This window comes from Passer domesticus, chromosome 6, assembly GCF_036417665.1.
Source record: "Passer domesticus isolate bPasDom1 chromosome 6, bPasDom1.hap1, whole genome shotgun sequence".
Taxonomy (NCBI): Eukaryota; Metazoa; Chordata; class Aves; order Passeriformes; family Passeridae; genus Passer; species Passer domesticus.
The window spans coordinates 49362002-49374437 of record NC_087479.1 but is presented as its reverse complement, the minus strand read 5'-3'; the positions used below and the strand labels follow the sequence as shown (position 1 = coordinate 49374437).

General features: G+C 41.2%; 1 protein-coding gene across 4 annotated transcripts in view; it reads right to left on the bottom strand.

Annotated features, from left to right (window-relative positions):
• The window catches only part of PLEKHA7 (pleckstrin homology domain containing A7), a 145566-nt gene that overhangs the window by 132816 nt on the left and 314 nt on the right, over nucleotides 1-12436 (bottom strand). For 3 of the 4 annotated variants that reach the window (XM_064425372.1, XM_064425374.1, XM_064425375.1), the window contains exons 2-3: nucleotides 12358-12434; nucleotides 12173-12230 (exon numbers count right to left, since the gene is read on the bottom strand). In XM_064425372.1, coding sequence (XP_064281442.1) covers nucleotides 12173-12230; nucleotides 12358-12434 — 135 coding nt within the window. Of the gene's footprint in view, nucleotides 1-11760; nucleotides 12131-12172; nucleotides 12231-12357; nucleotides 12435-12436 lie in introns of those variants that run through there. The other variant, XM_064425373.1, reaches the window with a different exon arrangement.

Sequence of the window (12436 nt, the reverse complement as noted above, 5' to 3'; positions counted from 1 at the left end):
ATAAAGAATGCACTAGAATTTTTAATATATTTGCAGAGGTCAACAATCTCTCAATTTCTGTATTAGTGCAGAAGCAAGAAACCCTGTGACAGAATGCTTAAGAACACCATTAAATCAATCATGCTTAATTTGTATTTTCACCTGCAACATTTACAGACACAAAAATTCACTAAGAACACCACTTCCAGTACATTCCTCTCACTCAGTTTCACCCAAAACTGTTATACAGACCCAATAACAAGTAAACCATGCTCATTATCATTCATGGCAGTCCTGAAAAATTAGATGAAAGGAACAAAAAGCTAAGATATCGTTAGCATTCTGGAAAAATAGAATTCTTGATGCTGAATGTTACTTTTAAACCAATTCCATTTGCATTAGTTCATTTAGAATTATCACAGTTTATCCAGTGCATTAACAGAATTTTTTATTCTGCTACTAATCACAGAAATCTTTAAAATCCATAAGAAGAAACAATTTGGAATTTTCTTTCTACAGAAAATAGATACATGATTCACTAGCAGCCCACTATGTATAAAAATTAAGGGTTTTTTCTATACTCCCCCAGCCCACAAAGAAAAAGCAACTGGGCTGATTACAATGTATCTCATCCTAAGTGATAGAAACTACTCAGGAAACAGCTGTGTAACAGTCTAAACACAAATTTACAAGTGTTTTCATTTCCACACACAAACAAGGCTCTTCTGCTCATCAATAATTCAAAGACTACTCACATTACTTAAAAACACAGTTTACAGCTTTACTTCCTTTTACGATTTCAGGCAACACTTGATCTGATTTCCACAAACCACAGCTTCCTCGAGCTCCTGCTGTCTGCCCAGCACAGTGACACCAGAACAGCACGCTGGCAATCAGAGGCACTCCCCAAATTGCTGATTGTAATGCCTCTATCGCACCTACTGAGGAAGAGGAGCTGGATAAAAACTGGGCTCCTGTAGCTCCCCTCTCTCTGACTGCTGCCTTTCTGGTGAGGGAAAAGTCACATCATCCTACACAGGAACTTCGATTTTCCTCCTGAATTTCTGCCTTTAGGCCTTGTTATTCATCAATACCATTTAACAGTTTATTTGCTGACTGCTGCATCTGATCAATGGAAAAAATAAAACCTGGGACCCTCCTTACAGGCAATGCTGATGCAGCAAATGGTGCAGAAAGAGAACATAGATGGGGAGAAGGGAGGCAGAAATTGCATTTGAAACCATATATCCAACATAAATGCTGCTTCTGGCCTTTTCAAGCCCACACTGCTTACTGTCCAAAATGCTTCATCTCTTTTTTAATTTCTGAACACACAACACATCCAGAAGTCCACACTGAAAGGCTTTCAGTTCACTGCTTACCTACATTTCCAGAAGTACTTCACATCCTTCCTCCTCTTTTGCTAACTTTGGTTTTCTTCTTTACACAAAATCAGTTTAAACAGCATTTTCACAAGCTTCCAATATTTGGGACATGTAACTACCATTATTACTTAGAACTGAACCACCAGTTCAAGCACTACCACTACCGCTCAGCTGCCCTCTCACCCTGCAACCACCCCCCAAGAAAGTCACAGCTCAGATCCCACCTTCCCCATTTAAAGAAGTGCACACAGCTGGGGAAGGTCTGCAGCACAAGTCTTACGAGGAGCAGCTGAGGGAGCTGGGGGTGTTTATCCCGGAAAAAAGGAGGCTTGGGGGACACCTTACTGTTCTCTTTAACCACCTGAAAGGAGGCTGTAGCCAGGTGAGGGTTGGCTCTTCTCCCAGAAACAGGCAACAGGACAAGAGGAAATGGCCTCAAGCTGAACCAGGGGAGATTTAGATTGGATATTAGGAGAAATTACTTCACCAAAAGGGTCATCCAGCATTGGAACAGACTGCCCAGGGAAGCAGTTCAGTCACCATTCCAGGGCATATTTAAATTCATTGGCACTTGGGACACAGTTTAACGATGGACTTGGCAGTGCCAGCTTAATGGATGGACTTGATGATCTCAAGTTTTGTTTCCTATCTAAATGATTCCTTGCTGTAGTCACTAAAAGGAGTAGATGTTTTCTTGTAGTGCAGAAATGTTGTTGAAGCTCTCCAGCAAAGACAAGCACACCATTGTGCAATGTCACTGCCCTTTTTTCTTGCATGCAGTTGTGTGGTCTCATATTTCAATGGGACACTTCAAAAAAAAGATCCCTTGATAACAGAGTTTTCAGCTGTTTTCCTTGTGCAGAAATCCACCCAGCACAAGGGTTATGTAAAATTTCAACCTCAAGCAAAATTTGAAGACATTTCTCCTAAAATCCTCTGGATCACCTGGAAAAACAGCACTGTTGTTGCAACACTTCAAATTGCTCAGTGAGGGAGGAACCACCAGACTTTAAAAATCCGTATTATTCGTAAATCTCTCAGCAAGGACTACTCTGCATCAGTACAGCAGCTCCTGCTCAGCAAATACTGGGTATTATGTATAAATGCCTTAATCAGGTATTTTAATAACTTGTGTTTAACCTTGACACCGGATGCTCTGGGTTAGTAGCGTTAACTGTGACTTCTGCTTCTACCTGAAATAGTTTTTAATCCTTCAGCTCCAAGGAGAATGCAGAAGCAAAACCTGAATTCATGTCCAACAATCACATGCCACACCAAGGAAACATACCTAGAGTCATAAAAGTGAATGCTGTTTTGCTTCTTTCCCAGAGGACACTGTCATAGATAGACCTCAGTAATTTCAATTTCTCTTCCACCATTCTGGTGTCTCAGTATTTCCTTAGACAATTCAATATTCTCCAGGGAATACTGAAATTGACAATTGAATTGGCAATTCAACATTCTCCAGGGAAGGCAGGGAAATCAAACTCTCAAGAAAGACTCCATCCAGAGATTTAGCTGGCCACCTTCTTAGGCGAGTTAGCAATAAGGGGAGAAAAACCAGACACTGGGAAATATGTTACACTGACACACTCCACTGAAGTAAAGATTTATCATTGCACATTTCAACTGAAAGGACTAAACATCCTGTGAAATGAGTATATCAAAGCCCAACTTTTACCTGTAATCTCTTCATTTGAAGAATTTCATGTAATGATTTCACATGAGAAATAAGTCATTGACTTTTATTTTTTTAATGAGTTCAAACTGCACCTCACTACAAAGCCAACTGGAAGAGCAAAAGGAAAGTGGTTAGGCTATTTAAAATTGAATACTGGGAATAATAAAATGCAGTGTTGAAGGAATAAATCACATCACTAAGTGAAATAGTTTTAGGCAACCAAGCATTTCTGTTCTAAAAAAGTAAAGCACAAAAGTAGCATTTAAAGAACAGCATTAATCTATGCTTTTCAAAGAAGGAAATAAAAATATCTGCTCAAAAGCCACTTGACAATATAATTGTCTTAATTGGAAAGCAAGTAAAGACTTTACCTTTAAAAAATTGCATGTTCATGAATTCCACTCTTTAAGTAAAAGAATTAAAATTAGGGCTAATATTCTGAGATGGCAACAATAAATATTAAGTGTTTGATAACTCATCTATGAAAAATGGATTTCATCATCTTGCAGCTAACTTTTATTAATTTAATTTTCATTTTGTCCAGGAGATTCAACATGGCCTTGAATCACCATGTCCTCTGTGGAACAACGGTCTACATCTAGATTTTGTCAGTGGTATCTCACCCTGCAAACAGCTAATGTTATCATTCCTGATCTTCAGCAAAAGGTACAGAAAATAGGACTGTTTTACCAGCCAGTGAAAATTACATAAAATGAATCATGCCCATTAGCACAGGTCTGTCTTCAGATGTGTTTAAAGATTTTGCTGAAAAAGATCAAACAGATCCATTATTCCAGGTGTTAGGATAAGGCCCAGTTATTTTCTTTGATTCAAAGCAGGAATTGAACTCAAGCACTCAGAAGTTAACATGCAGAGCACACATTTAAAACATCCAAAAATTAGCTTAAGAAGACACACATTTTAAAAAATAATTGGTCTTTGGCCTCTGATTAATGCTGCTTGATAGACAAACACTGCCTTCATCTTCTCGTTGCTCTCCTTTATATAGGTATCAATTTCCTAAGTTAATCAAAGCAAATCTTCCTTCTCCCTAGAAAATGAACAAAAAAGTAACTGCAAAAAGTAAAGAACAATAAATGTGAAAGTTAAGTGAAAGTTGCTGCTCAAGCATTTTGTCACTTTGAAGATGAATGTGAAACTATGACATTTTGAAGCAAACGTGCAACTTGCAAAAGGCAATAACTACATTTTTTCAGATTAAGTAAAACAGAAAATTAACAGCAGATTTCCTGCTTACTCATATTTTACAGAGTCTATACAGAGATTATCAAAAAAGTCACCTGCATGTTGCAGAATGAATTTGTATTTTCAAATGCTTCAGTCAGCTCTTATTTCAGGATATTTGGTCTCTGGTAAGTAAATAAAAATATAATAAAAGTCCTCACTTGAGAAAGAACTGTAAATAAAATCCAGTATTGCTCAAACACTTCATTTCAGCAGTGCATCCCAATCTCATTTTAAAAGTTTTGGTGGTTTCAGCTGTACTTTTTATTAAACTAAAGATAAAATCTTTAAAGGTACAGATAAGCAATAAGGAAAACAAGGGTTTAAACACAAAACTTCAGGCAGAAAAGCACATACCTACTATGTATTGGTAACAAGATTTTGTACCTGTCTAGACAAGTCAGTGACATTCTTGCCAAGTACCCCATGGCAGACAATCAAAAAGAGAAGGGTTGGGTGCTTAACCAGATTCTTCTTGGATTTTAACATCTTTAATTATAAATCTGCTTTTAAATTAAAAGTTCTGCTTCAAAGGACATAGAGCAGACCTTGTAAAACAGTCTAATAATGCTGTAGGAAAAGACAATTAAGCTATAAATAAAATGCCCCATCTATCACCGTTATCCAAACCAAGGCCATAATAAAAAAAAAAAATTAAAAAAGTTTAAAAAACACATCTAGGAAGCAAAGATGAAACAAATTAGATTTAGAGCAAATTAGAGTCTACAGTCATACTGGCTAGAACTGGATGTGATATTAAATAAATGTGATACCACATTTATTCAAGCCAGTCTTTGCACAGATCCAGCACTGCAATACTGGAGCAGTACACTTAATCTGTATCAAAGAAATGTAAATATTTGAGATGACAGCAAACTTGGATCAGTAGTGAGGTTAAAACTCATTTTAGTATAATCCATCTGCAGCAAGTGGAATGATGGGAAAATGTAGGGTATAGAACACACGTATTTCACAGCACACACTTGTCTTCTCTGAAGCACTTGCTAGGATTGCTCAGGATTGCCAGACCTGCCTGGGAAAAGGTACCTTTTTGTTTTCTCCATTATAAAACACAAGAACATCTTGCACAATGTATTTGCTTGCAGATAGGCAATCCTTTTAACTAGGTCCAGTAGCTAGTGATTACCATTGACAGAATGAAGAAGCAACCTTCTTCAAACAAAACACATAGCATTAATATCAAGATTCTGCTGTCCCAAATATTTGAGATTCTCTCTTTTCTGGCAGATAATGGGTAATTAATAAAATAAAATTAAAAGTGTTGAATAAATTGTTTCCTCATCTGATGTGACAGGCAGATTGCACGGTTGTAAAAGCAGTCTGAAACAAAACTCAAGGTTATGAAAACTACTTTTATGACACACTTTTAATCACAACTGTATGACTGTACTTATGCTTAATCTTTAGACAGGCTTTCAGAAACATCGAAACCCTCACTGCCGTATACACCTTCTTTAAAAAGGCACAGACATTCTCCTGCACAGATCCAAGGAATGCAGAAGTGGACAGTGCTTTAGGAAAGAGGCTGAATGAATGAAGTTTTTCTTACACATTAATGTTCAAAAAGCTGGAATGTGTAGTAAACAAAATGTGGAGGCTGGCAGCTTTGAATAACCAGTTCATGCCTTTGTTTCTGAGCTACAACACAAGGAAGCCACATAACCCCAACCAGAACAAAAGAATGTTGTTCCATTTCCCAGAAAACTTGGATTTCCAGAAGCACTCAACACCTAAAAAAGCATCTCACTCTAAGCATATGTTATCTTTGCTGGCCTCTTCAGGTAGTCAAAATTCACTTTTCCAACATGTGTGTATCTTGGAATAAAGGCAAACACAGATTAATGAACCAAGCCAATAAACAAAGCAAGTGGTGCAGCCTTGCTTTAAAAACAAACAAACTCCAGCACCTTCCCTTACGTGCTCCTCCCTCCCCTAAGGAATGCACACAACATCCCTCTTCATTCACATACCTTGCTGAACCAAACCACGCGGCATGTTCCTTAGGCACAGTTCCAAGCTTGCCCTTCCAGAGGGCACTCTGAAACTCAGGCACCATGCACAAAGTACCCTTTTCCCACTTTCTGGGAGCTGAACTACAAAGCATTCCCTTTGCTCTGTGCAATTGCCAGCCATCCCTGCCCCAGCACAAATCCAGCAGCATTTACTGCACTCGAATGAGTGATCTCCCATTTGAACTGCCATCAAAAAGGACAGTGATTTGTTTCCCCAGCTGCAATGAAACACAGCTACTGTATCCAACCAGCAGATCCAATATTCCCAGCTCAATTCTACCCAAAATCCAGGACAAAAAAATGTTTTAAACAGGCTGTCTGAGCAAACCCAGCGCAGGAGAACGAAGGACAAGAGAAAGAGATGCAGAGAAACCCCTACAAGCAGTGAGATTTATTGCGTATAGTTCTGCTTTCCCACAGCTCAAACGGAACACTTTCTTCCAGGAAAATTTAAAATGAGAAGAGGAAGGACCAAGGAACAGAGTTTCACCCAGCCTGGCAGCTTTCCTCCTGCTGCCAGGAGCCAGCAGAGGCCGCTGAAGACCATGGATCGCTCCCGCAGAACTGCGGGATGGGACGGCAGCTTCCCGACCCCCGCCTCCCACCACAACAACCACTTCTGGCATTTTTCTTCCACTTCTCCATTCCACACCTGCTTTTCCGTGTGTGTAGTCCCCCTCAAGGGCAACTCCGGCCCGTAGGCTCTCACTGGTGGCCAGAATGCACATTGCTGCACTTGGTGCTCTCAAGCTCACAAAACTAGGGTTTCTGCCCCTTGCTGAGGAACAACTCCAGGTTTCTTTCCCTTAAAGTTTCCCCACTACACTCCATAACACACAAAACCTATTAATTTCACCAGAGACTATCCTCACAATTTCTGGAGATGGTGTGAACATATCATTTTAGGTGAAGTTCTTACGTGGTTCCAGCTACCCCATTTTTATTCCACTCCAGGAACTCTCCCCAGCTCAAACTGGCCATGCACAGCAGTGACACAGTGAAGTGAACCCTACATTAACTTTTATTTAAGCACAGGGTCAAGAACCACAAAGGACATCATCTACACAAATGAGGTCCTCATATTCCTCACAGTAGCTAAGTGCTCCAGTATCTTTTACTTCTGCAGCAATAACCATCATGAAGAACAGAGCAAGAAATAATAATTTGTTTACAGCAGGTCAAGAAACATCTACAGTAAATAGTGTTTTAGCCCACCTAAACATCCACAAAAAAAATTATTTCATTTTCAACATCTTACTAGGAGTGGAGAAGACAGGAATTTCTTCAGGGCAGAAGAAACCTGTTGATTAAATTTATTAATGAGATTATAAAACAATCTTCTCAGATAATCAAAAGGACTGAACTCAATAATCCAGATGGTTTCTTCCCCTTTGGGCTTCTGTGATTAAATAATCATTAAGTGGGTATCATCTGTAGCCCACTGTGGGTGAATCTGAGCTCCTGTTTGGTTTTCAGTGAATGTAGACGCTTGGCACGGCAGAAACAAAGTTAAAAAGGCAGACTTCTGTTTAGTGTGCTTTGCTCTTTTGCTATTTCCAAACACTTGAAACACATACCATGCATATTTCCTACACACAGTACAGGCTAAATACAGGAATTAAAGAATAACAGTTGCAAACAGTTACTGACTATTGCTATGCCAATTTCATGGGTTTGTTTCTTGTACATCCACTTTGTTACCCAAAGAAGAGGCCAAGTTGAACTGGAAACTGACTTTAGAAACAAATAAAATGTTAACTTGAGATATTTAAGTGCTGATTTCTACTTTTTTGTTCCTAATTCTAGGCTACAATTTGAAAGCATGATTACCTTTCAGATGTGCAATACCATTGCAGCTTTCAAAAAGAACCTCTGTAGCACCAGTACACATTTTTAACATATTTACACACAAGCCAGTTAGGTATCTAACAATGCAAGAACAGATCCTTTCACACCAACAGCCACCTCAATCTTTGAAAGCTGTAAGAAGGTAGTGGAAAAGTATTCCACACTTTCCAAGCTCTCCAACTTCCCCAAGTTTTTTGGATCATCACGAAAAGAGAAGCAAATGGAAAGAAAAACCTGCACTGTAATGCACACATGCACTGCTTTACCATCACCTTCCTCACAAAGAGTTTGCCAACCACAATTAACATTTCACACCAGCAACCCAACCACCAGAAACAAACCAGAGCCAGCACTGTCCAGTTTTCATTCAGCTCCACATATGCTCAGCAACAATCTTTCTGCAGGGACCCTCCCATAAAGCACTTGCCCCACAAACACAAGGTATTTGAAAAACATCAGTAAATAAACAAAAGCAGAGATGGAAAAGTGTGATGCAAGCTGTATTCAGCACTCAAAAATGTGGCAACCATGATACTTTCAAAGACTACTACATGGAGATCCGGAAGAATCAGTTTATACATCACTTATTCAATGGTTTATTTACTGATTTTAGGATAAGAGACAGCACTGCCCTAACAGGGTTTGCCACGATCAAGAAAACCTGAGGAATATTTGGAACAGAGAAAATCATTTACAAAGATATAGATGAGCATAAATAGGAAGAAATGGAATGTAGCTTCCTAAATTACAGTTCTTAAATTTTAAAGCAGTAAAGAAAAAGGAGCTGCATGTTTCAGTCAATTGGCAGCATTCACATGCGCTGTCAGTGTGGGCGTCTTCCCTAAATAGGCAAACAACCTAAAATGCAGAAAACTGAGAAATTTTTGAAGCCAAGAAAATGTTTTTGTTGCTTGAGAGCCCCACAAAAGCTCACTCCAGCAGAGGACTCTGTTCACTCACATGCAACAAAGATGACTTCATGTTGCAAGAGGTGCAGAGAAGAACTACAGGAGAACCAAACAGATGGAGAGCCCCTCTCAAGGGCTGCACAAAGAACTTGGCTTGCTTAGCTGAGTAAAACAAGGCTAAGAGGGAATGTGATTTCAGACAAGCATCTCATGTAAATAACCAAGGGGAAAACAGTACCCATTCAACTTCAGGACAGCTGCCCAGCCACAGAACAGCAAAAAACATTCTAAACCACAGCACGTTCATTTGGAAAGCTTCTATCCAACAGAAGTGGAGTTTTGGAAATTTTCAAACTCCCCTTAGGTGGAAAGGGGAGAAAAACTTACCTGGTTTTGATATGAAGCTTGACCACCTTATAGACCTTTGTTTCACTTTATGATGTTTCAACCTTTTGTTATACAATATGATGTTTCAAGCTTGTCCACAGTATTGAAAGAAGCAATAAACACATGGAAGTAAATGGACATAAGATTTCGTAAGTTTTTTTTTACATCAAAGACATCTCACATCCAATGTTTTACCTAATATTTCCATGACCTCTCTACCAGAAATCAGTTGCGTAAGTGGAGTTAGCCTGTATATATTTAAACAAAATGTTCAATTGAAGTTATTTGAAACCACAATAATACTTAATAAAACTTTTAATTTCATTAGAGAAATAATAAGATTTACAAGATCCATTAAGTGGCCAATGTGGTAAAACTAAAATAGGCTGTATTAACTGTGAAAATTATCACTAGGGCGAGGGGTTACTTGGAATGTTCCTTCTGACACCCTTCAATAAAATAGTATCCAAGGAGTAACAAGGCACTTGTGAAATTTCTGTAGACGACACCAGACTGGAAATGTCACCAGTACAAAGAGGACTGGGTAGTTATCCAGGAATGTTGATGGGTTTTGAGAGCTGGAATGCCAGAAAATGGAATTTAATAGTACAACATGTGAAATCATGCGTTTAGGGACCAGTAACCTTCTCTGTAAGCTGAGAACTCATCACGTGGAAGCAACACAGCAGGAATGAACAGAGCAGTGAGGTATGGAAATCATCATCTAAGGATACTGATGTTGACATGAGCCCAACAAGAGCTCAGTATGCTCACAGAAGAAAAAATGAGAAATTCCACGGCTCAGGAAGGCTCTGGGCTGAAATCAGAGAGGTTAGAGCAGTGCTGGGGGATGTATCACTGCTGAAGAGTTAAATACTGTATTCCATATCAGGAGGATCTTTGGTCTCAAGCAGCTCAACTGAACAGATTTATGTTAAAACACTACTTTATCTCCTCACAAAATTTTGCTTGGCTAAAGGTGACTGAGTTTATTAAACTGCTCAGTAAAATACACACTCCATTCCTTATTTCATTTCCTGCAGCATTTCCAGCCCAAGGTAAAGAGCACTATTAGCACAAGTTATAAAAATGCACTGCACAGAACTCTAATTCAATGGATCAGAAATTAAAAGTTTTGCAACTGCCTGACAAACAAGACAAGAGATGGTTTTCCAAACAGAGCAGTGGGGAAGAGGAATTTAAGCTGTTCTAAAATCGCACTAGTAAGTTTCTGGAAAAGACAGAAAAACAGATGTATTTCCTACACCTAGAAGTTTACGTACCCATGTAAAGGGTCTGTTTACAGTACATTTGCAGACTGGACATTTTAGAGTTCCATCTCTGGCCTGTGCAACCAGCAGAACTTTTATTCCTTCGTTTCAACACACTGGCCATAGATAAAGTGTGGCAGCTCCAAGTGTTACTGAGCTGCTCTCCAGTGCTTTGCTACTGCCTCCTCAAGAGTCAAGGGCTAAACTATCTGCCCAGCCCAGCACTGTCAGGGGTTCTCTGGCTCAGACAAATGAAGACTGAATGCCTTTTTTCTTCTCTGTTGGTGAAAAAAGGACATTTTAGGATCATCTGGAATTTTACTTAACAAATATGCTACATGTGAGGCATTTGCTATACCTTCAGTCAATTGCTCCTTCACCCAGCCCAGTATGGTTTGGAAGCTTGATACTTACTAAAAGCTCAAGTTACCCAAAGATTTTGGGGTACACTCTGCAGGCATTTCAACCCTGGACAACTGTGACACTGCTGTCAGCAGTTATTGGGGCAGTACTGAACAACCTGGGAGCTCTGCACTGGAGCCATGAGACAGTCTGAGCATTTTCCAGTCCTTTTCTGTTGGTTCCACTCAATTTGTCAGGCATTCAGATTTGCAAAGGAAAACGCAAAGACATCACACATGACACGTGACTCTAGATCCAAGATGTACCAGAGTTTTACTCATTTGATTAAATCTCTACTTTTACATCGGTGTTTGTCTTCGTAAAAGCCTTATATCTGCGATGTTTGAAAGAAGCTCTCTTAGTTATCCTACTTTACTGCAGCACGCCGGCATCTCATAGAATAAAAGCATCTCAGTAAGCCGCACATCCCTGCTTGTAATTGCTCTCTGAACAAGAAACGCCACATAAAAGATCCCGACAGCTACCACCAGCCCTGGCAAGGCAACTTCATCCGCTCAGCCCCGTCTCCGGGAAGAGACACTGGAAGCCTTTCACTTGCAAAACTTCCCGGGGCTGCGTCCACAGCCTCGAGCCATTTAAAATAACAAAACCACCATTCACCTTCCACCTCGGCCGGCGCTCCGCAAGGCAACGCTCCACCTGCCGCAAACCTCACCGTAAATAGCGGGGAGGGGGGTGCAGCCAGCTCGCAAACACAAATACACACCAAAAAAACCCAAAAAAAAAAACCCGAAACAAACAGGGGAAACTGAAGTGCCGCCTCCAAGGAAACCTGTTGCTGACCACCGCCGGAGCGCGGCTGGGGGATCCCGCATCCCGCCGCGCCCGGAGCCAACTTTCCCGCTGGCACGGCGGAGCCCGGAGCCGCTGTGGCCGGCGAGGATCATTCGTGAGCCCGCGGACGCGCGGGGTCGGTGCGGGGGCGGCCGCGCTGAGCCCGGGCCGGGCCGGGGCCGCGCCGCCAGCGCCCCCCGGCCCCGGGCGGCCAGAGCGGGCCGGGAGCGGTACTCACTCGATGAAGTAGCTGGCGCCCTCCTCCGAGAACCCCTCCTCCCATCCGCGGGGCAGGTCTGCAAGGCACGGGGGGACGGGGAAAAAGAGAGAGAGAGGGCGGGAAGGAGGGGTGAGAACTTCGCCCCGGAGCCTCCCGGCCGCGGGGCGGGGGCGAGGAGGGGGCGCAGCGCCGCGGGCACCCACCTGAGCGGATCATGTGGCCGGAGTTGACGGGCTCGCCGGTGCGCGGATGCAGCCAAGTGGTGGTGCGGGTCAGGTCGCT